The following is a 24,351-nucleotide window of genomic DNA, read 5'->3' on the forward strand; positions in this document are numbered from 1 at the left end:
CGCAATCCTTCGTGTCTTGGCGAAACTCAAAAGCCAGGCGGTGGAGACCATGTACCCCTCTGTATAAAATCGCCGAACGATGACTCCCGCTGCGTCAAGGGCGGCAACCATTGCTTTCTCCCTTTCTCACGCAAAAGTACGCACCAATTGACCTCCAAGCGGCCTCTCGCACCCTTAAGCCATGGCGTCCCAACCACAATCGTCCTCCAAACCCGCTGCTGGCAAGCTATGGGGCGGCAGATTCTCCGGAGCAACTGACCCATTGATGGTGGCATACAATGAGTCCATCTACTTCGACCGTGCCTTTTACGCTCAAGATATTGCTGGGTCAATTGCCTTTGCCCGTGCGAACGTCGCCACAGGCATCCTCAGCCAAGCTGAATTCGAAGCCATCGAGAAGGGTTTGAACCAGATTCGCGGCGAGTGGGAGAATAACACTTTTGTTATCCAGCCTGGCGTCGACGAAGATATTCACACTGCAAACGAGCGCAGACTCGGCGAGATCATTGGGAAGGATATTGCGGGGAAGCTACATACGGGCAGAAGCCGAAATGACCAGGTTGCAACAGACTTGAGACTGTGGTTGAGGGACGAGTTGAAAACCATCGAGACGTATTTGGTCGACTTGATCAGCACCATTACTGATCGGGCTGAGGCTGATATTGAGTACTTGATCCCTGGATACACCCACCTTCAGCGTGGACAGCCCGTGAGATGGAGTCATTGGCTGCTGAGCTATGGAACAGCTTTCTTGAACGACCTTGAACGCTTTCGCGAAGTCATCAAGCGCGTAAACAGGAGTCCGCTGGGCTGTGGTGCACTCTCGGGAAACGCATTTAAGATTGACCGAGAAGCTATGGCTAAAGAGCTTGGTTTCGAAGGGCTAGTCATGAATAGCATGGCTGCGGTTGGCGACCGGGACTTTATCCTCGAAGCTATGCAATGTGGATCAACCGTCATGCTCCACATCTCCCGCTGGAGTGAGGACCTTATCCTCTACAGTTCCACTGAATTCGGTTTCGTCCGACTCTCCGACGCTTACACGACCGGCAGCTCCCTCATGCCACAAAAGAAAAACAGCGATTCCCTTGAACTGCTCCGCGGTAAATGCGGCAGGCTCTTCGGTGGCATGGCGGGATTGATGATGACCATCAAGGGCATTCCATCTACATACAATAAAGATTTGCAAGAAAGCGTTGAACCTATGATTGAGCATGTTAAGACTCTCAAAGACAGTCTGCAAATTGCCAACCGTGTCCTTTTGACCATGACGACGTTCCCTGATAAAATGATCGCAGCCCTCACCCCAGATATGCTGGCTACCGATTTAGCTGAATACCTTGTCCGGAAAGGCGTCCCATTTAGAGAAACACACCATATTGCTGGCCGTGTCGTCGCATTGGGCGAAAAGGAGAACAAGCCAATTGACCATCTTACCCTGGAGCAATTGAAATCTGTTGACCAGCGCATCGGTGATGACGTTCTAGAGGTGTTCAACTATGAACGGTCAGTCGAGATGAAATCTGCTATTGGCGGTACTAGCAAATCTGCAGTTCTACAGCAGATCCAGGTTATGCGCCAGTCATTAGGTAACTAAGGGATCCTGGGTTTTAGATGTCCAGGAGTAGGGAAGGATTTTTTTAAAAAAAAGTAACCAGCGATTTCGATGCTATGCTTTATGTTTTATAGGATCAGCCATTTTCATATGCCGATCTCAAACATATAGAACCATTCTCGGGTTATCTCTCTAACTAATCAGTATGCGTACCACGGCTTATAGGAGGCCCTAACCAAAAAGATGCTAATTCGTATACCCAACCAATGCACCCAGCTCTAAATGAAAATATGTCCAGAAACGTAGCCAAACATCTAGGCTCATTTCCTGCTTTCGCAAGCCAAAAATTTATATGCTGTTTTAATAGAATACAACCAATTAATCAGAGAGTAGCCATTCCGGCTCCGCATCTTCGTCTTCCGGATCATGCGATATCATGGAGTTTTGATCGTCAATCTCACTGTCGGAGTCATTATGAACTAAGTCCGGCAACCCGGACATTTCCTCCACGCTCCCAGCGCGGTCGTGAGTGGGAGTGTATTTAGAAGGGCACAAATGTGAGCCATTCGCAGGACTGGCCGGGTGGGGAGGAGGTTCACCCTGTTCTTGAGGCTGCTGCGCGGCCAATGGTGGTGCTGTGTCGCCATGTGGTGCAGATGCAAACGCGGCTTGACGTCTGTCATTCGACGGGCTTTCTCTGGGAACCACAACAAGCGTATATCGTGACGAAGACGCTACACTTGTCGATTCGAGGGGCCTTTCCACCGACGAAACCTCTGGCACGACAAGTCCACCAGCGGGAGGCTCATTGAGCCAGTCATCATATCCCACTCCACGGGCAGTTGGTAGCTCTCCATCTTCATCGCCTTCTGGAAGAAAGCCACCACCATTCGCCTCATAGTCGGATTCAGATAATTCTTGCGCCTCGTCTTTCTTTTCTTCTTCTCCTTCAAACGTATATCCTTGCACACGTTCGGCAATCCTTAGCTTAATCAGTAATTGTCTCCACATGGACAAAGCTGCCATTGTCCGGCGGTCTTGCTCAGCTTGCCCTCGTTCGTCTTCTAAGCCGCTAATCACTGCTAGGAGCGCCTCGCGGTGCTCTGCTGATGCAACAATCCCATGCGTCACCGCCGTACCATGCCTTGCTCTGAACTGGAACCCTATAACGGCATCCGCGTAATCAATTCCTAATATCTTCGCAGCCCGAGCACCGTCATAGTGCTTTAAATGAAAAGCTCCTTCGGGGACCATACTTGGCACGTAAACGTCAATGTTGCCGTACGCATTTTTAGGTACACGGTCGTCCACCACGGGAGGAGGCTTGTATATTTCTGTTTGAAAAATGGCATACATTGGCGTGTCCGAAGAATTCTCAGGGCCAGAATTTTCCACATCGCCATCCGCATCGGCTTTTAATTTAGTTTTTGGAATCGGAACCCTCTTCAGTGGCTGTTCACCAGTCTTAATACATCGTCCTTGGCGGTACCATCCCTCGGCACTTTTAACAACATGGACATCCGATCGTCGATATACGGCTTCTAGGGCTTGATTTCTGCTATTCGTAGATGACCTGCTCAGTCCAACCTTGCCAATTTCTCTTCGAGGGTAAATAACTTCATTCCGACGGAGATCTCTCTCCAGAGCGTAGATTGGGTGGTTTTTGAAATCTTGAACATTACGAGGCATGCCCTCAGCGGCTGCTTTCGCGGTAAGTTCCCCGATTTCTAACTGATCACGGTCTTCCGGAAAAGGCTTTTCATAAAAATCCATCACGGAATGCCACCACCTTTCGCCGCCCTTAGTATATTCCACTCGAGATTTCCTCGTTTTTGAATTGAATGATTTTGTGTAGCGCTTCGTAACGTCGAGAGCGGATCCATCTTCTTCAAAAGCAATAACGTAGCTCATGGTGTTATGTCGATCGCTAGCCGGAGGCTCAAACCGTGAAGGTTTTCCAATTGTGTTTGTCACCATGGGATCTACAGCTACCCATTTTTGCATTGCTTCATTAAAGGCTTCAACCCAGAAAATAGGATATGATGACTCGGGGATACTAGGTGAAGAGGTCTCTAGAAAAAGGTGTTAATTGGCGCACGTTGCGTATGATGTTTGTAGCCCATACCTGGTATAGACTTCGCCCTTGGGCTCTTCGATGGCCCAGGCGAGAATCGTGGTTGTCCTAATCTGCGCATTCTATGTGGTGGAGTCTCTTGGGCCTTGAAAGTACCTTTACTACTTCCTTCGCTCGAAGCTCTCATGTTATCATCCGATAACACAATGTTCTCTTTCATACTTTTCACAGGCAGTCCACCTTTTGCTACTCCACTAAAAGGAAGCGGTTGGAGAGAACAGACAAGTCGGGCATTCACATTCGCAGCACGAAGCATGGCGCAGAACAATTGCGCCCCGAGGTCACAAGATCCTTCCATGCTTATGGCTTGTTTTCGGAAAGCATCTTTCGAAGTCAAAACTTCTTCTGTATTGAAACTGACCTGCTTCCAGTATTAGTACACAGAACTTTAGCGTAGAGATAATCGGTGACAGACAATTGAGTCAAAGGATATGTCCAGATTGTCAAGCCAGAAAGACCTCCTCATTCCCGGAGCAGTAACTTTAAATCTTCGACGGAAGATCTCACTGGCTTGTTTCAAACCATCTGCAAAGGTAGTTGAACGACTGAACTGCGGCATATCCGCTTTCGGATTAAGGCACCGGACGGTATTTTTGGATAGCATTCCCTTAAGTTTCCTCTAGCCGTGAATCATATTAGAAGGATGAAATAGCGCAGAAAGGTTTCAGAGTACCGAATACCTGCGCTTCATCATCATTGCACCATGAATTCCGCAGCTGAACATGGCTGAGAAGACACAGCAAATGAACTTTGTGGATATCTAGGCGCCATTTTTTTTCCGCTCCAGATACAGGTTTCCGGCGTGAGGAAGCCTTTTCTTTACCCTCGTCTTCGGGTTTTGTAAGAGTGATCTGTAGTCCAGCATCATCCTCTCTGCTCTCGGAAGTTGGCAGAACCGGCTCCTGTACGGGGATGGTAGTGGGCAGCTCAACATCCTCCCACTCATCCACCTCTGACTCGTCAGATGCATCTATATCGTAAACAGTCTGTGGAATCTTGTTCACTGTTTTTTCGGCACCTTGTGGTGTTTCCTGTGGTTGGGATAACGAGTCGTGCGAGATCGCAGTACGTTCTCCCACTCTCCGTCGCTTCGTGGCCCTGGCATCATGTCTCCATGGCGTCGAGTGCGCCTCTGCGAGCATATCGCGATATACTTCTGCAATGGAGTCATCTTCCGGAGCTTCGGATTCTGCCGTTCTGCTCGGCTGCGTGACTCGACGCCCCCCACTCGGCGGAACTGTTCGCTTCCTCATCCTTATTTCTTCTCAACCACTCCACAAAAATGTCAAATACAAGAGCAGCTCATACCATTACCAACAGCATCGTGCCTCATCCCGGAAGGGCCGATTTCTTTGGCTTTGCGATCGGCCAAACTCGTGGCCTGAAAAGGATTGCAGCCTAGAATTCGCTGCCGCAAATCGGACGATTCAGGGCATCTCCGCTCGGCTGGGGCATGGGACTTCCGAATCAGTATGCAGAGTTATTAGTCAGGTTCCCCTGTCCAACAAAGACCTTCTGGCTGCCTCTCCCTGCAAAGATCCTCCGGACATGATCGTGACGGTCGGCGTGTTGGGCAGTTGATTGGAGTTGCCAGCGCCTACTTATTGCTTATCTAAGCAATGCGTCATTGCCATCCGTCGGGCTATTGAATTTCCGGACGCCGGTCTACCTACCCGTCCACCCTAGTAAGAGCGGATGCGGCAAAATCCGTACGTGGGACAACACTATGAGGAGAATCTACGAGTTCAATGTATGCGGCATTTCAACAGCATAGTAGTCCTGTGATTGATGGGTATTTATATGCTAAGTACAAAGAGCTCTGGATCAAAATGTGGAGCGGGAGACAATGATTGACATGAATATGAACTGGCCGCAGAGAAACCACCTTAAAGTGCACAAGGACATTGCTATGTGCATGGGAAAAGAAACTGGATTAAAATGATATAGCTGAATGGGGCCAAGATAGAGTCGGGCAAGATATAATACCCGAAGGGAATGAAGGGATATGACCAGAGGCAGACACGTCCAGAGACACGTCCAGCAAAACAAAAATATCCATACACATATGCTCCCATTGGAACGGGAGAGGTATCTCAATCTACAAAAGACTGAAGGAAGGGGGCCGTAATCACGAATAAATGCCCAGTATAGTGAGTGGTGTGAAGCGTCGAGACGACAATGGCTCAGGATTCAACCGCAGCTTCTTTCGCAACTCCGCTATCGCTAGTGATAGACATGCTAGGCGTAACGGGAGTGTGTGGAGAAGAAGCGTCCCGGCTAATTTTGGAAAGGATGTCCACCATTCTAACAGGAAAAAGGGTATTAGATCGCAGACACAGGGAGAAGAGAGAACGGTCCGATGCATACCTCACATCCTCGTCTAGCAAACTTCCGCTTTCATCTTCAAGCTGCCGCAGCCGTTCCCGAAGGCTGGCCATCTATTGAAACGAGGATAATTGGTCAATAAATATTACGAAGAGGGCCAAATGTGAACACTGCATTGCGGAATGAACGAAAGAAGGGGGACAAGCGACAAATTAATGGAGAGATGAAAAAGGAAAGGGAGACAAGACGGGGCCAGCCCACCGTTCCTTGAATAGAAGAGCCAAGGTCCTCAACCCCCTTGGGGTCAGGGACGGCGACTTCTACCATGGGCTTAGTGGCGGTTTCATTCTTACCCTCAGTGGTAGGTTGCTCATCATCCCGCACCGCCCATTTGCTATCAGCCAAACCACCCTTGGATTTTAGAGTGTCGCCGTTGGACATCGTGGTCGAATCGTCCTTGCCCTTGGTGGCTTCGGCGAGGTCAAACTCCAGTTCCCGAATACGTCGATTGGATTTCGCTGCCGCGGTTTCCGCCTCCTGCAGCTGTTCAACTAGAGAAATGTTCTTCTCACTTAAAGCATTTATATCTTTCTCGAGATCGGCAAATTTTGCTTCAGCGCTTTTTGTCTTCGCTTCGGCCTCAGAAGTATTGGCCTTCAACTTCTCAACTTCTGCGGCCATGCTTTCCTGGGCTTTTTTAAGTTCAGCGAGGCTTTCGTTAGCGAAAGAAAGTTCAGCTTTGGTAGCCTCCAAATCTGGCCGCAAGCCCTCGAGTTCCGAAACAGAAGACTGTGTGGATTGCAATGTGGCTTCAACCCCAGCCTTATCCTGTTGTGCCTTCGCCAACTGAGAGGTGAGGTGAGATAGCTCTTCTCGCAGGCTATCAACCACCGAGGTATCGGCAGCAGCTTCCTGGGCCTTTGAGAGCTGCTGTTGAAGTTCGCCTAGAGTGGTAGAGTGAGAGGCCTCCGCCTCTGCCAACTTCTCCTTGGATCCGGCTTCAAGCTCGTTTCTCAAATTGTTTAGCTTTTCTTCATGGGCACCAAGAAGCTCCTCGATTGCTTCCGCGTGTGCGGCTTCCAATTCATTAATCTTTTGTATATGTGACGCTTCTAGCTCTTGATTTTTTTTGCATGTAGATTCTTCAAATTCCTTTTTCAAATCGTCCATGGCACTCTTGTGGTTCTCTTCGAGGGATGTCAGCTTGGCCACCTGCTGTTCGAGGGCGGTAGAATACTCGGCCTTTAAGCCTTCAATCTGCACTACATGTGCCGTTTCGATGTCAATCTTTGCAGTGGACAGCTCATCAAACTTCTGCTGGAGGTCCTTCAGTGCACTTTCATGGGATTGTGATAGCTCAGCTTTTAAAGTTGCAAGCGCGGCGTCATGGGCAGCTGATAGATCAGATAAAGCAGCGGCATGTCTCTCCTGAGTCGATGAAAGTTCTTGGGTCGTCTGCTCCAGGGACTTTGCCACTGCTTCGGCATCAGCAGTGAGATTTTTGACCAAGGCATCGTGTTGCTCATCCTTTCCTTTACGGTCAGCTTCAGAGGCCTCAAGTTCTTTTTGGAGCGCTTCAACCCGAGCCCCTTCTGCCTCTAATTCAGCGGTAAGGGATTCAATACGAGCATTGCTCCCGGCCATTTCAGCCTCCATTGACTTAATCTTGTCTTCCAAGGATTGTATCGCGTGTTCATTGGCTTCCTTTGCTACGGCATTACTTTCCTCTCTTAGTTGCTTAGCTTCAGCCAACGACTTTTCCGCCTCGGATAATTTGGTTTGCAAGGACTGAAGCTCATCCTCATGCGATTTCTTCAAGTCGTCAGCTTCCGTCTCCATACGTGTCTTTGTTGCATTAAGTTCGGAGATGAGATTATTTAGCTCAGTGTGAGAGGTCTCATGCTTCTGAGTCAAGCTCGCAATTTCATGTTCTCGTTCCTCTTTTAAGGTTTTCGTCTCGTTGCTAGCGTCCGCGAGCTTTTGCTCGTGTTCAGCAGTTAGACTAGCCAGTGCACAATCGTGTTCGGCTTTCAACGCCGCAACAGCGCGCTCGTGGCTGGTGTTAAGCTCAATGATTTGCTGGTCTTGCTCGCTGGACTTGGATTCATGCAACTTCTGAATGCTATCTTGAAGGCCGTCGATAACTTCACCGAGGCGCTGAATTTCGCCGTCCTTGTCAGCAAGAGACTGGGTGTTTTCGGCTGTTTCGCGCGCAGCGTCCGATTCTGCTCGTGCCAATTTCTCCTCAAGCGATGTAATTTTTTCTTCGAACGATGCTACTATTTGAGCGGACGATTCTCGAGCTTCCGCTAGCTCCTGATCCTTCGAATCTTTAAGGAGCTGGATTTCATCCTTGAGAGACTTCATAACTGCATCCTGCCCTCTTAATTCATTCTCAAGCTGTATGAGATTGTTCTGGTGAGACTCAGCAAAAGATTGCTTTTCATCCTCGGCCAGTTTCTTAGCGGCGCTTAATTCTTCAGTTCGAGCAGCAATCTCTGATTTCAAGCTTTCTATTTGGGTCGAGAGTTCGCTCGCTGAAGAGCGTTCAGCGGCAAGCTCGCCTTCCAGCTTTTCGACAGATGCAGCATGGGCTGCTTTGTGTTCCTCAAGCTCTCTAATGTTCGAGTCCCCAACCTCGGCGGCAGATTTCTTGGCTTCTTCTAGCTCTGTTACATGTTGGGTAATGAGTGCTTGATGCTTGATCTCGGCTTCTTCCAATTTTGTTTGCAAACTCTTCAGTTCTTGCGAGTGAGCTTCGGCCAAACAGGTCATCTGGGCCAGATGTTCTTCTTGAGCGACACTAGCACCCTCACTGACCGATTTCTCTAAATCTGCGGCCTTGGCGAGACTCTCATCGAGGAGCTTCTGGAGTTCTGAGATCTTGTTTTCACTGGCTTCGAGCTGTGACTGTAAATGCGAAATTCTATTGCCTTCACCCTCATCGGATTCTTTCAGCCTGCTAGGTTCCAGGCCTTCTCTGAGCTTGGAGACTTCGTTGTCAATATCACTTTGAATTTCGTCACGTTTGGTTTCATCTCCAGCCTCGTCAGCAGCAATAGCCGCCAGCAGCATTGCTCTAATAGCTTCATATTCCGCAATTCGCTTCTGTAGCTCCGGTGATTTCGAGGTAAGGCTCTTCGATGGGACTTCACTAGATGGCCTTTTCTTCACTGGAGACGCTGGAGCGGCCGCACGCCGTTTAATAGCGTCAGCGCCAGAAACCGAGGCCCTACCCGTGGTTGCTGGTCGTGCGGCCCGTGCACCTGTCAATGGAACCGTCGCTGTGGACCGAGAGGTTGGCTTGGCCGGGCTCTGTGTGGATGGAGCGGTGGCCCTGGCGGCAGCCCTTGATGACGAAGTGACTGTTGGTCTACGATCCGATGTTGTCGATTTCGTAGGAGCTCTAGCAGCTGGGGTTCCGGTCAGCGACATTCTTTTAACCGTGCTAGGTTTCTTGTTCTCGTCGCCGGAGCTCGTAAAACGGCTAGTCCTTTCGTCCGCGGAGCTTCCTATGGACATGCGAGATCGATGCGAGACGCCAGTGGTAGGTGCGCCGCTCGATGGAGGTCTTCGAGAGGTGTTAATGGTGGTGGGGCGAATTGGAGGTTTATTCAGGGTACTTCCCGGAGCCGTGCGTGTTGACGCCGCTGTCGGCTTGGAAGTCCTAGTAGCGCTAGGTGCCACTGGTCGTTTGGGTCCGCTTCCTGTCATGGGTCGCTTGGAAGGCGTTCCCCTCTGCTCTGGAGAACTTGGAGTCTTGTCTTTGGCTGATTCCGCCTCCGACTTTACCTCGTGGGCGTCATTCACATTTTCCGGGGCCGGAGCGGACGTATCCCCTACTGCAGGCTCTCTAATGGGAGCCAACTCCTCAGTCGACGCCATTCTTGCGTTATACGTAAGGTATAATGGTAACGGCTTGCTTCGAAAGAGCGTTCGGTATGCTACTTCGGTCAAGGGTCTTTGTTAGAGATGTGACAGCCGGCGGGGAACTATGCTTCTGTCAGCACATAATTTATCAAACCGCCGCTAAGTAGCAATTGGTGAGGTGGCTTTTAGCAAGACTGCGAGCCACTTGTACTTGAGGAAAGCCTGGCTGATAGTCGAGTTCGAAGGCTGGTCATGCCCACACTGTTATGGACCAAGAGGAGAGAGATGAGGCAAGGGAATTTTCACAGATCCCGCCAGTAAGCTCGGCCGAAGCCTCTATCCCTAAAGACATAAAGAAAAGGCACCAAACCTACCAAGTTGGCCTGCACAGAAGAGAGCACAATGCCCGGTACCTGCAATTATATCCCGTGTTTCGGAAAGACAGACCCCCCTCTGCCGATGCGTTGAAAGGTCAGGGCTCGAAAAGAAGGTAAGAGAGAACGGTCAGAGTGAGGCGCTCGAAAGGACAGTTTCTGAGTGGAGACAGGAGCAGTGCCAATTCGTTCGCCGTAACGAATTGAAACGCTTCACAGGTCCAAGATAAATCGCAGGTCCGCTGAACTCAAGCGTTGGAGGGGTCCTTGAAACCGATTGGCGTGTACCCAGGGGCGAGTGCTGCGGGTTTTCTCCTTGTATCAGATCCCTGCTCGACCTCGACGCACGGAGTATGCTGGCTTCATACTTACCTCTAGGGGAGAAAGATTATTAAATATTAAATAGAACCAAGTCTCCAAGGAGGAGATGTCAAATACTGAAGAGTAAACAAACAGGCCGATAGGGGGGAACCGAACAACAACCGTGGATTGTGGTTCAGCGACGAAAAGTCAACCGTGAACCAGCGAGGGAGAGAAAGCTTGGGGGGCCGTGAGGTTCTGCCGTCTGCAGGCGTGGCTGCCGCTGGTGCGGCACGTGACCGGAGCGGCGTCAACGGCCGCTCAACGTCCGGCTGCGACGGTGGAAAAGGTGATGTTGGACAATTGTCACCTTGATGCCCCATTATGGTTTACCGTTCGCTCTCAATTGTTTCAAGACTACGCAGCGTGAACAGCTGACCTCTCCTGCTCAACCATGCCCATTGCTGACCCGTCAACAGCCGACGTCATTCGGTTTATTCAGAGAGGGGAAACTACTGCAGCGGGAAGAGAAAAGGAAGCATAACTAAATTCGCTCTGCAGCGGGAGGTTGGCTTCGTGGTTCCAACAGCGTGCGTGGACTGTCCTTGTGCATGAGGTGATCTCCGAACTGGGATTGGATTGGCTTTGGGCAGCCATTCCCAAGTGAACGATGCCTCGAAAGTAGGGCGACAATCAAGCTTAGTTAGTTGGGTGGCTTACGAGAGGGTGGCATGGAAAAGCTCTCGGAGACCATCTTTGGGGAATGCACAATTTCACACATGCAGCATGCTCGTTTGTAGGTCAGCGAATGTGCCATCAATGTAATCAGACATGACAGAGGGGGCGTCTACAGTGATCGCTGACGACATACGGAGTATTCCCCGCACGATCCTAACGACTCCATCTTGATGCAGCCAGTGCGTGGAGCAGGTCTATTTTCATCTGCACCTCTACGTAACTCTTGAGTACCCCCGGACGTCCGGAAGGACAACAGCGACAAATACCGTATACATTGGTTAGTGGGAGCGTGGAGCGGTTAAATTTTCACGGTAGCGTGGCCACCAGAACCCGCCGAAAGCGCTTATATTATGCACATAACCAGCAACTTATTGTATTCCTCCTCCGGTATACCCATACAGGATCTCATGCTCTCCTTCCAGATCACTTTTTACCTTGTTGTGTTTGAAAGACATATAATAGAAACCTAAACAGGATCCTCACGGTCTTCAGGCGATCGGGAAATTGGACAGAGGGTGGATAATCACTCGGGTTTGTGTGGTCGCACACCTCAGAGAACAATCTAAGTATCTGAACCAATTGGTCGATACCTTTGTCGGAAAGACGGCCCTCCAGGAAATGCGCCATCAAACAATTTTGAAGCAAGCCAATTGCTGCTGGAATGATGTATCCATGGATCTCGTGGACCATCGACAGAAGGCTCTGTTCGTCCTCGAGGTTGGCAGGTTTCCTAATTGGTAACTTCATGATTCTCGCAGATATGGTTTGAAGGATTTCATTCTCTTTAGCCGTCATTTGCGAGTCATCGTCACGATCTTGCCGTACTCCCATACTCTCAGTATAGATTTCCCTCGCATCCCATATGTTCCCAAGTAGTCGGATCGAGCGGCGACTGTAAACGCCGATTCTCTTGGAATTCGCTTCCTTTATCAACTCTCTAGCTTCAGAGATGAGGGCAGACCAGTTCTTCTCTTGCTCGAACACATGGCTAGCCTCTACGAAATATTCATCGTCTCCCAGTCCGTAGATGCTTTCAACGTCGCTAAAACTTCTGGCGCCGTCATCTAGGGTTCTCCCTCGCTCATCAACTTGTTGGATATCTTCCATTTCATCGGGGATTTCAATTGACTCAGCCTCCACCCTAGGGCTCACGCCCTGCTGGAAGTTGATTTGAAGATCGGATCGACCCTCGTTGTGCTCTTGATCTTGAGTGGAAACTTCATTTTCACTATCTCCATCTTCGTCCGATGGTTGATACGATGTATCCGGATCGCTGTAAGCGCCCCGCCGCGCCGCACTTCCGCCATCACCGTTTGTGGCTGCTCTTCTTGATTTCCTTCGGGGGATGGATTGCATAGTGATGTCCTCTTCTTCTTGTTTTTGCGCTACCGAAACATCCTCAATTCCACCACCAACACGCTCGTCATCACTGCTAGCGTCACTCAAAACAAACGCTTCTTTTTGGCGCCTAGGAGGCGGGGTATCCGTTCTTCGCTTCCGCGGGGAGGATCGCAAGTAGTGGCCGCCATTACTGGTCGCAGAACGGGGATTCGTCGCGGTCGCCCGCCGGCGAAGACGTCGTCTTCCACCCAGAGGGGGTGATAGCATGTCAACAGATCGCGTCGTTGAAGCCAAACTATCTTCGGGAGGTATGGAGTAAATGTCCCGTGGCTTGTTCCTCCTCGGTTGGCCGCGTCGTAAAACTACGGTCGGGAAGCTATGCGGTTCTCGATAGCGGGTGGTATTGTTAACACTGTTGAGGAGGTCAATGGATAACTGTGCACAAGGCTCTGCGCTGTCGGTGCTTTGAGATCGTGGAGTAGCCATTCCGTTCCGCGACCCGTCAGAGTCGTCGGAATTCGCCTAGGTAAGGTCTTTGTTCCAAGGGCATGATTCATCCGAGGTTTGCGCCAGGAAGTGAAAACTCTGCTAAAAGAAACGGCGTAGAAGCGATTGTCCATCAATACTTATTTTCTATTTGTTTGTCATTACTCGACCTGCGGCCCTCCGGGCTGGGGACGAAAGTAACCCAGGCGTTGTCTCAGTATTCCTGTACGACGCGGTCAGCTTCTAGGTCGTTAACTAGTTATTCGGGAGCGGGTCGCGTGACGCCAACCCATGGAAAGCTCCGCCCCGCCACGTTTGGGGAGCATCAAAACAGCTCCTGGAAACCAGCGCTGGTAGCTCGTAACTCACTGCCATCCCAACGCTCAAAACATCGGTCACCCCATACTCGACACCAACATACCTCCAGCAATCCCTTGGGGAGCATGATGGAAGACACATTTGGCGCTTCCTTCCTCCAGCCCCTGGACCCCGCAGCCCGCCACTCCTTCAAAACGCCCTCCAAACAAATCAATGACCACCAAGATGTTACGACATTCCTTAGCTCCCTTGCATACAAAGACATCATAACATTCGTCCTCCAGCTCAATCGAGCAATGGTGCCTTCTAAAATTCTAGAGAATGGTATGCAAAAGATCCAAATGTGGCAGCTTGCGTCGGACGCTATCGAGTTCTCTGAGCCAGTCAGACGATTGCAACTTTTACTAACGCGGCTGGAGTCCATAATCGACGAAGTACCTCCGGACACGGGGCCACGGAGATTTGGGAATGTCAGCTTCCGAAAATGGTACCAGGAAATGGAAGCAAGAGCAGAAACTATAATGGACGAATGCCTACCCTCCGAAGTACTAGAGTCTGGAGGTGAAGATCCGGAAGCAGTCACAGCTAAAATGGAGTTGATGGCATATTTTACTGGAAGTTTTGGAAGTTCTCAGCGACTCGATTATGGGACAGGACATGAATTGAGCTTTGTGGCCTTTCTTGGCTGTCTTTGGAAACTGAACGCGTTCGCCAAAAGTGAACCCGGAGTGGAAGAAAGGGGCATTGTTGTTGGTGTTATTGAGCCGTAGGTGCAATTGACCCTTGACGATACATGCTACCACTGATTTTCCCCGCCCGGCCAGGTATCTCAAACTCGTCCGTCGCCTTATCACCACTTACACACTCGAACCTGCCGGGTCCCATGGGGTCTGGGGACTGGATGACCATTCATTCATCCCATACATACTTGGCTCGGCTCAATTAGCTCCAGCAATCGCACCATCCGACAGAACACCGATCGAAGGGTCTATAGATGGTGCCCCCAAAACTAGTGATGTCACCAAGCCCAGCATCGTCGAGCGAGAAAGAAGGACCAACTTGTATTTCTCGGCCATTGGGTTCATTTACGATGTGAAGAAGGGGCCATTTTGGGAACACAGCCCTATGCTGTACGATATCTCCGGAATTAAAGATGGCTGGGGCAAAATCAACAAGGTAATCCAACAGCACTTATTTGTTCTACCCAGTTGCACGTAGCTGACTCGCATCAAGGGGATGATCAAGATGTACAACGCAGAGGTTTTGTCCAAATTCCCTGTTGTTCAGCACTTTCCTTTTGGATCTCTATTTCGATGGGAACGAGATCCGAACGCTGCTGCTCCTCTTCCGTCCCCCCATCTCTCTAGTCGTCCTCAGCCGTCACAGACGATGGCCCCGCCTTTGAGTGGCTCAAGCCCTGTCGCGGATGCAAGTACCCGAGCCCCTTGGGCGACAACATCATCTAGTTTTCCTCAAGGGACAGCCCAGTCGAGTCTCGGACCTACAGGGCCCGGTTATGGGGGTCTACGCAATCAAGCCGTGCCACAAGATGGCTCAACACACCTTCCCCCACCGACTCAGGCTCCTTGGGCCATGAAAGCGCAGAGGAGCCGCGAAAAAGACCCCGATATAACGACCAAGGCGCCTTGGGCCAAGAAGTGAAGACGACTTGAAGTGAGAAAGAAAAGTTATCTGATTATTTGACATGACATTCTTGGATATATGATGATGACGTGATGATGATTCAATGAATGTGTTGTGCGAGCCTTTAATCACATATATAATGAATAATGATAGGTGGCCAAACTGCCTGCCTGTGAATATCATTAATGACACATCTGCACTGCACAGCAGCGGTTCCAAATCCAAATACACATCGCAACATTTAGAAAGTGTCGTCGAGAATCTTTCCACGCAATAGTACAAAAACCAGAATCCGTATATGGAATGGGTATCTCATGCGAGCCTTAAAAAGGTCTTGCCCGAAAACCAAACTCCTCCCATGCTAAATCTTATATCAAAAATGCCATTATTCCGTATCAGAACCATAATTAACCAACGCCAACCCATTCCCTCTTGGTGCATTTGGAGAAGATTCCGGAAGTGTTGTCTCGTCACCTCCATTGCTCTTCACTATCTCACTGTGGATATCGTCGGTGGCGTCATGGGTTGCGACAATCTCAGTCTCAAGGCCATTCTGGCTGCTTTTCGTCCCATTCTCTTCTTTCCTCCGCTTTCGACTTCCAGGCCGCCAGCTTTCGTCCACTTCGTCAAGAAAAGGATCCATCATTGCTTTCGTATTTCCCCTTAACTCTCGCTGTAATAATGCTTTTCGCTTCGCGATCATCTTCGAAGTTTGTTTTTGAGCTGAGATCTTTTTCTTCTGCTCATGGGAACTGCTTATGGAAGATGTTTCGGAAAACGATCGTTGAAGTTCCGACTCAAATAGCGCCCTTGTCCGTGCCCGCGCTGAAAGCCCGTTGATGGCACCGGAAGGAGGCGAGCCAAAATCAACCATGGCCGCTTGGATACTATCTGCCTCAGTCTCCTCCACCAACTCAATTCCCAACCCCATCTTATCCTTGATCGCTTCGGCCTTTTCCTGTGCTGCTTCTCTTGCTTTCCTCTCAGCCCGAAATACTCGCCTAAGGTTCCTCGATTTCTCATAGGGATCCTCCCAGTCTCTGGCTTGCCTCTTTAATAATTCTTCCATTCGAGTCTGCGCAGTCATATATTTCGACTTGTCCACCACTTTTCCCTCCAGCCTGGCAAACGGATCTTCAGCATCCTTCTCTTCCCCAGGAAGTGTCACTCTTATCTCCGCAACACCATCTTCTTCGTATTCGCCCTTCCCAAGTTCGCTAGCAACCTTTCTCCGGGCACCCTCCGTAACAACATACTCAGTATTCTTGGGATCTGTCCTAATCTCGATCCACCCGCCACAGGGACCGTGTTTCATTCGAAAGCTATATATGGGCGTGGAATAGTAATTCCCGACTTTCTTTTTCTCAGCATTGAACCTCACCCCTTGCCCAATTAGCACGGAGTCCTTCGGTTGGCAAGTGGAGCACCATATGGGAAATGGCATTTCGAACCGCACGATTAAAGCGCCAGTGGTGTGCAGATGGCGAGCGCGAGACCCAAGAGGGTGCTTTCCGGCCAGCTTATTCCCCGAAAGGACGCCTTCTTGGTCGGGAGGGACATATCTGAGTGGTAGTCAATACCGGAAGTCTTCGTAAAACATAGACATCTGAAATTTGAGGCTAACCGTCCCATATCTGTGAGCAGACGCCACGTTAGTATCATCGCCAGGTTTTTTTGGGGTGGGCGGATTTTTGAACTTACTAAAGCCTTGCATTTTGGAGAAGAGGAGGCCGTCAGAGAGCGTAGCTGAATCTCACAGTAAACCCCTCGCGATTTGTCTTGCGTTCAACTTCGTAGATTGCTATGGGCTTAAGCAGGCGGAGGCGTGACCCTCATTGCTAGTTATCGTCGAAGCTTCGACTCGAGATTATGTCATTCGATGCACCAGCGGTGTGTTAGGTAATCCCACTAGCACCTCGCTCACGTGACCCACATAGATTACCTAGACGAAACCCCCTTTAGGTAGCCTAGCGAATGACAAGCACACGAGTCCTCCATCACGGTGCCTCAAAGGGGACATCGCTTGTATTGAAATACGGTCAGGTGATAGTTTTGTATATACGGAGGTGTGTCTGCGTCCCAGAAGTCTTTGCCGCGCTAGTAATTAGGCTTGTACCAGAAATACATTGAACCCCACCAAATTAGTATGGATCAGGCTGTACGGAGTACCTTTGATCACCCTCTTTTACATCCTCCCAAGTATTCATATCTCCAATATGTAAAGCTGCTAGATTCTCTGCAGCTTCTAATCTACTAGCTAAGCAATCCCTTCCTAGATCCTGCCGTTTTGAGATCTTTCCCTTTAAAGGCTGACCTTTATACTCTCTAGGACCCTTATAACCACCCTCTCTATACTCATTCCCTCCCTCAAGCTGTATAATCTCTTGAATGTGATGTGGAATTCGCTCAATCCACTGTTGAATCTTCTCTTGCAAAAGCTCATTCCAGGCTTGCAGCCAAACTTCCTTTGCAGTCTTGGTTTCGCGTGGAGCTCCACAAGAAGTTGTACACCTTTTCATCCACATCCAAGCAGCCTCAATTGCATTTAAATCTGGTGAATTCCCTGGCCAAGGCAGCTGCTTTATTCCATGTAAACTATATAACTTTCGAAAGTTGAAGCCTTCTTCTATCTCCGCCGGATACAGGTTCGATCATAAGCCTCCAAAGTTGTTCTCCATACGCGAAGAGCTCCCCGTCGATGCCCCAAGACAACTGAAGTCTCATCCATCCAGATAACATTCTTCCAGTCATCTAGAGTCCAATTCTTATAAGCAATAGCAAATGTCAGCCTTTTCTCTCTTATAGACTCAGTTAAACACTGCAGAATTCGCCAAAGACTTGAGTGGGATATACCAGATTCAAATGCAACAATCTCAGTGGATTTCTCTTGGCCAGTTCTATTCTTGCGAATCGAATCCAATATCTCAGATTCTTTACTGAAATCTATCTCTTTAGGGCGTCCTGATCGCTTTGCATCTTCAACAAATGAAATATCAATTCGCTGGTTCTCTTGAGGCTTATAGCCGCGATCTTTGGCTCGTTTTTCAATCGCACGAAGGGTTCTAGCAGGAATTCCTAGAGCAGTCGAGACTTCATTAACTGGTATGCCCCAAGAGACTAAAGCTAGAGTTTGGATGCGAATAGCAATTGGATGAAACCGATTATTTTCAGGCATTGGAAATTATAATTGAGATGATATTCAAGCTGGCGATTGTTTTGAAATCAGAAGGTACACGTAGGTCCGTAGTAATTTGGTTGGGGTATTGTACTTTTGATACAGCTATAATTACTAGTAGCTTGTAAAAGACCAGAACGTGACTAATCAGATCATGGTGCCGCTCGCCCACATCAACGTCGGTCTTGAACGGCAGTTTCTAACGGTCCAATCTACGAGCTCCGACAGAATATCTCAAGATTAGCAAACGTCCTCCAAGACCCGCAGGTTATGGAAGAGCTAACTATAGTACATCGACAAACTGATGTATTATTCTGCTCAACCAAAAGAGAGGATGTGACTCGAGCCAACGCATTCCACTTTGCCGCCGGGGTACACTTGGATCCCCTGTCTGAGGGCTGCTACATCGCTGCGCTTAAGCAATGTTGCAATAAAGATTAAACCTCCACCTTAAATGGTAAGGAGAAGTAGTGATTGCGATAGCGCATATGGACAGCAGGGACGAATGCGGAAAGGGAGCATGAAAGGCCCCGCGTATCCAGGTCACTCGTCACTCTAGAGACGGAGCAGATGGCAACGCTTCTCCATCATGACCAGTCGAACGGTATATCCATGGTAGCCAGATCGAAGCTTGGGAATGAATCAGTTCTTGGGGCGGATATTCTTCCCTCTTCCTACGGTTGGGGTTGCCAGTGGAATTGCTTGCATCAGCACCGAAAGCACAGGTATCGAGGGATAAATTGAATAACAATGACCTACATCGGGTTTGTGCAAGGAGCGATCATGAAGACATGGAGCAATCTATCACTAGATCAAGGTATGTTGATTGCACCCGAAACTTGTCTAACGTGGAGTTTCCGCTCTAAGAAACGGAGAGAGCAGATGCATAAGTATCAGACACACGTATGATTAGGTGGCAGCCGAGAGATGGCTACGAAGCAAGCATGCTATTCTTTCAGTCAGCGAAGAAAGGAGTCAAAAGTCCGATACGAAGTGGGAAAATACGGCCTCGCCGGACGGAAAGGGGAACAACATGTTGGGTTCAGGTTCTGGCAGAGAGAATTCACCTTCGCAGAGAAGCAATGGAAGCGCCAGAAAGAAGCCGTTTGAGCTTTCCTCGACGAAATGGGCGATAAGAAGGTCCGCGATCCGCTCCAGTCCCATGTTCCTGTCGATTAAGCGCGCCGCATCGCCCCCGAGCTCATTCAAGCATCTCGACATCAACGATTTGCTAGTTAGTTCACTCTGTGGGATAGTCTGACGTCATTCTTCGGGTGCTCAAGTAATAATTACATAGTTATCGTTTATGCCACTCCATTAAAGCGATTAACCAAAGTTTTAATATGAATATTTACTTCCTTGGAATGGTGGAATCATGCACTGTAACTACCCTGTAGATCTATTGAATTTTAGAAACAACAATACAAATAATGGGGGTACATAACTACTTTGGGGCCGTAGTTGATAACCGCACGGCCCTGGAAGTTGAAGCTGGATTTGAACTATCTCTTCTTCAGGTTCAAAATATCTATTAAAACATGAAGAGTGAACTCTGTGTGAGTGGACTGAGGAGTTATATGTAATGCAAGCAGTTCAGCCCAGGCAGAGATAAAGTATGAATTCTCAGCCTGTCATTTAACTTGGTTTGCGGTCAATGATTGCACTATGTAGCAGTGCGTCTAGATTATAGTACTTCGAACCTACAGCCGCATGGAGATTTGTTTCCTTTCTTCAACTAATTTAAAACATGGCAACTCTTTCCCTTCCCCGTCTCGCATACAGCTTTTAGGTCTCCAACACTTGCCCCAATCCAAAGCTTTATCCCCTTTCCAGTTGCAGGAACCTTCCAATCCTGAACCATCGTATCCCAGATACTCACATCCTTTCTTGTAATCTCCATCTTCAGGACTTCACTCTGTCCAGGTTCCAACGTAGCTGTCTTTTCGAACTGTCTGAGCTGTAATTTCGGGGTAGGATGTTCGTCATCAGTGGGAAGTTCCACGTATAATTGAGCAACGGCACGACCGGGTTTCTTTCCAGTATTAGTAGCTTTAATGGAAACCGAGAACGCAACATCCCATAGCGCCGGGTTACCGCCTTCGGACCCACCAGCGCGAGGATCAGGTTGAGGTTTGGTTGTATAGCCTTCGGGATATGGGTATCCTGGCTTTGGCTTGATAGCCGACGGGTTGTCGAGATACGGGTAGAGATAGCGCCAGATCCTGTCAAAGTTTTTGGGCCAGGCCACTTCTGAAGCAGGTGGGATATCGTTGGAGTATGTCGGTGTCCTGCCTTTCGGTTTGCGGGCGGGAGGATACTCGCTAAGTGTAGTAACGCTCTCCAGACGCGGCTCTGTGAAATTAAATGTTGTGTACGAAAGACCATAACCAAAATGATATCGAGGAGTAATGTTTTCTTTTTGGAAATGCCGATAGTCGATGAACAGCCCTTCTGTGAAAGTGTCCTGGATTTGGCCGAAAGGTTGGTTGATAAGAGACACGCTATTCGGATAATCCGATTCTGCTTTCGGTATCGTATATGGGAGGCGGCCACTCGGACTGAAGTCTCCGAACAAGATATCAGCAACAGAATTTCCAGCTTCTTGTCCTGGAAGATGGGCAAACAGGACACTCTTGACCGAAGGAAGGTCAATCCACTTCTCCATGATAATTGGGCCGACGGTATGAACGACGACAACCACGTTTGAGAATTTCTTCGCTGCAGATTCGATAAGTTCGTCTCCGTTATGCCAGAGTTTCATCTGTGCTACTGTTCGGTCTCCTGGGTTACTTTCAACAATGATATAATTTTCGCCTGAGTCTGCGTTCACAAAGACAATGGCAACATCATCCGGTCCGGGTTGGACATTGTTAGGAAATTTGTCCGTAATGTGGAACTCTGCGTTCTTGGAGATGTTTCTGATTGCATCCTCAGGCGTGACCAGGTAAGGCAAGTTAGAAGTTCCACTCCCCCATCCCATCGTTAATACGCCTTTGTTGCAACCTTTATCGGGACAGGCATTAATACCCCTGGGGTTGGTGCCGGCATCTGTTCCGAATACTTTTATGGCGCGATTCGGGTCGAGCGGCAGCAGATTGTCCTCATTCTTCAACAAAGTAATGGACTCCCGAGCAATGACTCGAGCCAATTTGTGGTGGTCAGCCTGAACGTTAACGAACTGGTTCACAACTCCGAGGGGAGAAAATAGTGCTCCAGGGTAGAGCAGCCCTTTAGCATTTTGCGTGTAGGAGGAGAAGTTTGGCAGAGGAAAATCTTTGTCTTGCCCAAATTTGAACCAGGTTGCAACTATCCTTGTCACCTAGAAAGCAAGTTCAGCACATCTGTGAGTATAAATAACCGAAAATATGAGACTTTACCATATCATTAAGACGATCCAGAGGTACTGTCCCATTCAGAATAGAACGCGAAAGTTCCGACGCCCAAAAGCTAGTGCCTGATAAGGGTACAGAACCATCTCCAGGCATGCTCATGTCCAAACCGGCCAGGGCGGAAGAGACACCTCCAATCTGAGCATACCAGTCGGTCATAACAAAACCCTGGAAGCCGAGTTCATCCTTTAAGATGCCGTTGATAAGCTTGCTATTTTGACAGCTAGCCGACCCGTTTACCTAGCTTTGGTTAGAGGAATTGGTGGAAATGTTCAAGTTTCGGGATGCGAGGAAGGAGACTTACATCGTTGTAAGCCATCATGACAGCTCCCACTCCCGCTCTAACAGATTCAGCAAAAGGCCACAGGTAAAGTTCGTGCATCGTTCGGTCATCTATGTTCGCAGAGTACGCTCGTTGTACAATGTTAGTCATTCTATACATCTCTTGCTCGTTTCCTACTAGATGCTTGATCGTGGCGATGACACCCTTGCTCTGGACACCTTTGATTGTCTCGGCGGCAGCGATAGCTTGGAGTGAGGGATCCGACCCGAACCCTTCCCAGTTTCGTCCACCACGGGGTTTACGGCCAAGCGGTCCAACGCTGGGTCCTAGATGAACATTTGCGCCCTTTCCACGAAATTCCTCCCCCATAGCACAGCCTCGCTCATACATAAGCTTCTTGTCAAATGTAGCTCCCACCGAAATGCCTGCCGGGAAAGCAGTGTTGTGATCTGTATTTCGAAGTCCCAGCGGGCCGTCCTGCAGACAGAGTCTTGGAATTCCAAACCTAAGGGCGCTTCCAGTCTGGCCCACGCAGGGGCCCATCAAGAATCCCGTTCCAGTGGTGAGATTCACCTTTTCGGCCAAGGTCATCTTGGAAACGACGGTATGGGCTTTGGAATAAGCCTCTTCCCATTCCGGCACCCAGCCCCCCTTGGGAGCGGGATAGTACGGAGGAGAATGGAAGCCATCCGGAAGCTCGGCTCGGTCGTCGAGAGCCCCTACGCCTGGCGGCGCTGCGACTGATTTGCGGGCTTGGAAGGCGAACCAATAAAGGAGTGTCGCAATCCAAATTGTGGGCGACATGATTTTAATGCAACGCAGATATTAAACATTAATAAGGGGTATAAAGGTTGAGATTCAGGTTATCTCAACGTACGCTGGAGTGCCTGGAGCTGTGTTACTCCATGACAATGGTAGAATGAGAAAGCCGTCTTTTTCGGGGAACGGGTGCAACGAGGGCATACATACATATGTATGCGCATCTCCGGAACCTGGGGGTATTAGGGAACGGGCCGAAAGGCGCTGATGGAATCACATGTGATTATACACATGTTGTCGATCTTTGGTTAAACCATTAGGGGGATTTTGATCAAGGGATATGTACTACAGTTGCTTTCAACAGGGTATGGGGTAGATAGGGTGTAGGGAGAAAAGGTGTGGAGTCGATTCTACCCCATGACCACGTCCTTAAAGTCCATAAATGGACGTTGAAAATTGGCCATATCCATCAGTATTCATAGCCCTTAAACGGAATGGTACGACGCCTGTCATAGGGGGTTCTCTCCCACGTCCACGGCCTGACTTGACCTACAGTTCTCTGTTATGCCGGGGGACGATGATCTGTGGGGATGCTTTAATAGTCACGGGGCGATGTAACTCCGCACTGGGTCCTTGCTGTGAGCCATAAGTTCGTCAGGACATGGTCAAAAGAAGTGGATGTGGCAGCCAGACACACTAGGGATCCTGTGTGAATGGGCCATTTTGTGCCGCGCCAACTTCGGTCGTCGAATGACCTGACCGACCCCGCGTGTGTTCTTCCCAGACCATCAAGTCAATCCGCGCTCATTGGACAGCGCCGTTTCCAACCTTAATAAGGATTACACGGATCAATGAAATTCCCCTTCCCGAGAGCCACTTGGAAGTAATATTAGGTATTATCGGCACGTAACTAGTTACAGTACGGAGTATAAATACACAATTTCATCGCCCATCGCAGCCGTACGTTCAAAGCATCAAAGCTGCCGAATTTCTCCAGTGCGGCGTTATTCCATCTCTTGTCACTAACGCCTCAAATCCTCACAACAATGCGACGCCAGCAGCGGCAACGACGCCGGCCACCATCCTACTTCCGAGAACTAAACCCGAAGCTGCATTTGTTGTCTGGGTAGCTGGCGCGTCGGTTGCGGTCGCGGACCTAGTTTCCAACACGCTGGTTGTGCTCGCGGCGCTTGTCACACCTGGAGAATTAGTCGCTTGGCCGGGGCCTACCGTCGACACTCCGGTCTGCGCAGGCTGGGGTGAGGCAAGGGCGGCTTCCGTTGTGCTGGCCAAATTCGCGGCGCTCGTTTCGCTAGGAGTGTCGGTGGAAAAAGTCAGGAAGCTCGGGGAATACGTCTCCGTGCCCGTGTAGGCCGCACAGCCAGGAACAGTGTACTTGACCGGGGCGCGCCCACCGCCGCAATCGAGGATTTCGCACACCTCGCCGGTATCGGGCAGATACCATACTGTGACTGCTTGGCTGAACGAATTCAACGTGGTTGTGGTTGTGCAGCCTTCGAGGTTTTGCTTCGCATGCACCGAGAAGGAGCTTGCGGCTAGAGTAAGGAATCCGATAACGAGTTTGCGGGTCATTGCGCTGGGAACTGTGGGTTCCGTCTCAATTCGTAGGGAGGGATTTGAACCGAAGGGGACTTAGTAA

General features: G+C 49.5%; 9 protein-coding genes across 9 annotated transcripts; 3 read left to right on the forward strand and 6 right to left on the reverse strand.

Moving 5' to 3' along the window:
- Positions 1 to 84: 84 nt before the first annotated feature.
- Positions 85 to 1,597, forward strand: ARG4 (argininosuccinate lyase; the record flags this gene model as incomplete). The annotated part of the gene is made up of 1 exon (XM_003065780.2): positions 85 to 1,597. Exon 1 carries the CDS (start codon positions 182 to 184, stop codon positions 1,595 to 1,597), a length of 1,416 nt encoding a protein of 471 aa, XP_003065826.2. The 5' UTR covers positions 85 to 181.
- Positions 85 to 5,235, reverse strand: D8B26_001813 (uncharacterized protein). Its single transcript, XM_003065781.2, has 4 exons — positions 4,370 to 5,235; positions 4,105 to 4,308; positions 3,681 to 4,050; positions 85 to 3,627 (listed from the first exon to the last, which is right to left on the reverse strand). Exons 1-4 carry the CDS (start codon positions 4,940 to 4,942, stop codon positions 1,934 to 1,936), a joined length of 2,841 nt encoding a protein of 946 aa, XP_003065827.2. The 5' UTR covers positions 4,943 to 5,235; the 3' UTR covers positions 85 to 1,933.
- A 230-nt stretch (positions 5,236 to 5,465) lies between these two features.
- Positions 5,466 to 10,336, reverse strand: D8B26_001814 (uncharacterized protein). Its single transcript, XM_066123643.1, has 4 exons — positions 10,259 to 10,336; positions 6,368 to 10,006; positions 6,057 to 6,127; positions 5,466 to 5,993 (listed from the first exon to the last, which is right to left on the reverse strand). Exons 2-3 carry the CDS (start codon positions 9,897 to 9,899, stop codon positions 6,093 to 6,095), a joined length of 3,567 nt encoding a protein of 1,188 aa, XP_065979718.1. The 5' UTR covers positions 9,900 to 10,006; positions 10,259 to 10,336; the 3' UTR covers positions 5,466 to 5,993; positions 6,057 to 6,092.
- Positions 10,337 to 11,551: 1,215 nt separating this feature from the next.
- On the reverse strand, positions 11,552 to 13,123 carry D8B26_001815 (uncharacterized protein; the record flags this gene model as incomplete). The annotated part of the gene is made up of 1 exon (XM_003065783.2): positions 11,552 to 13,123. The coding sequence occupies one exon, from the start codon at positions 13,121 to 13,123 to the stop codon at positions 11,720 to 11,722; it is 1,404 nt and encodes a 467-aa protein (XP_003065829.2). The 3' UTR covers positions 11,552 to 11,719.
- Positions 13,124 to 13,491: 368 nt separating this feature from the next.
- Positions 13,492 to 16,638, forward strand: RRD1 (Serine/threonine-protein phosphatase 2A activator 1). Its single transcript, XM_003065784.2, has 3 exons — positions 13,492 to 14,207; positions 14,266 to 14,617; positions 14,675 to 16,638. The coding sequence occupies exons 1-3, from the start codon at positions 13,567 to 13,569 to the stop codon at positions 15,101 to 15,103; spliced, it is 1,422 nt and encodes a 473-aa protein (XP_003065830.2). The 5' UTR covers positions 13,492 to 13,566; the 3' UTR covers positions 15,104 to 16,638.
- Positions 15,471 to 16,799, reverse strand: D8B26_001817 (uncharacterized protein; the record flags this gene model as incomplete). Its single annotated transcript, XM_003065785.2, has 3 exons — positions 15,471 to 16,647; positions 16,710 to 16,719; positions 16,787 to 16,799. The coding sequence occupies 3 exons, from the start codon at positions 16,797 to 16,799 to the stop codon at positions 15,471 to 15,473; spliced, it is 1,200 nt and encodes a 399-aa protein (XP_003065831.2).
- A 2,388-nt stretch (positions 16,800 to 19,187) lies between these two features.
- Positions 19,188 to 19,370, forward strand: D8B26_001818 (uncharacterized protein; the record flags this gene model as incomplete). The annotated part of the gene is made up of 1 exon (XM_066123644.1): positions 19,188 to 19,370. The coding sequence occupies one exon, from the start codon at positions 19,188 to 19,190 to the stop codon at positions 19,368 to 19,370; it is 183 nt and encodes a 60-aa protein (XP_065979719.1).
- A 533-nt stretch (positions 19,371 to 19,903) lies between these two features.
- On the reverse strand, positions 19,904 to 22,736 carry D8B26_001819 (uncharacterized protein; the record flags this gene model as incomplete). Its single annotated transcript, XM_003065786.2, has 3 exons — positions 19,904 to 21,579; positions 21,638 to 21,889; positions 21,954 to 22,736. The coding sequence occupies 3 exons, from the start codon at positions 22,734 to 22,736 to the stop codon at positions 19,996 to 19,998; spliced, it is 2,619 nt and encodes an 872-aa protein (XP_003065832.2). The 3' UTR covers positions 19,904 to 19,995.
- Positions 22,737 to 23,729: 993 nt separating this feature from the next.
- On the reverse strand, positions 23,730 to 24,284 carry D8B26_001820 (uncharacterized protein; the record flags this gene model as incomplete). Its single annotated transcript, XM_003065787.2, has 1 exon — positions 23,730 to 24,284. One exon carries the CDS (start codon positions 24,282 to 24,284, stop codon positions 23,730 to 23,732), a length of 555 nt encoding a protein of 184 aa, XP_003065833.1.
- Positions 24,285 to 24,351: the final 67 nt, after the last annotated feature.

Source organism: Coccidioides posadasii, chromosome 1 (genome assembly GCF_018416015.2).
Source record: "Coccidioides posadasii str. Silveira chromosome 1, complete sequence".
NCBI lineage: Eukaryota > Fungi > Ascomycota > Eurotiomycetes > Onygenales > Onygenaceae > Coccidioides > Coccidioides posadasii.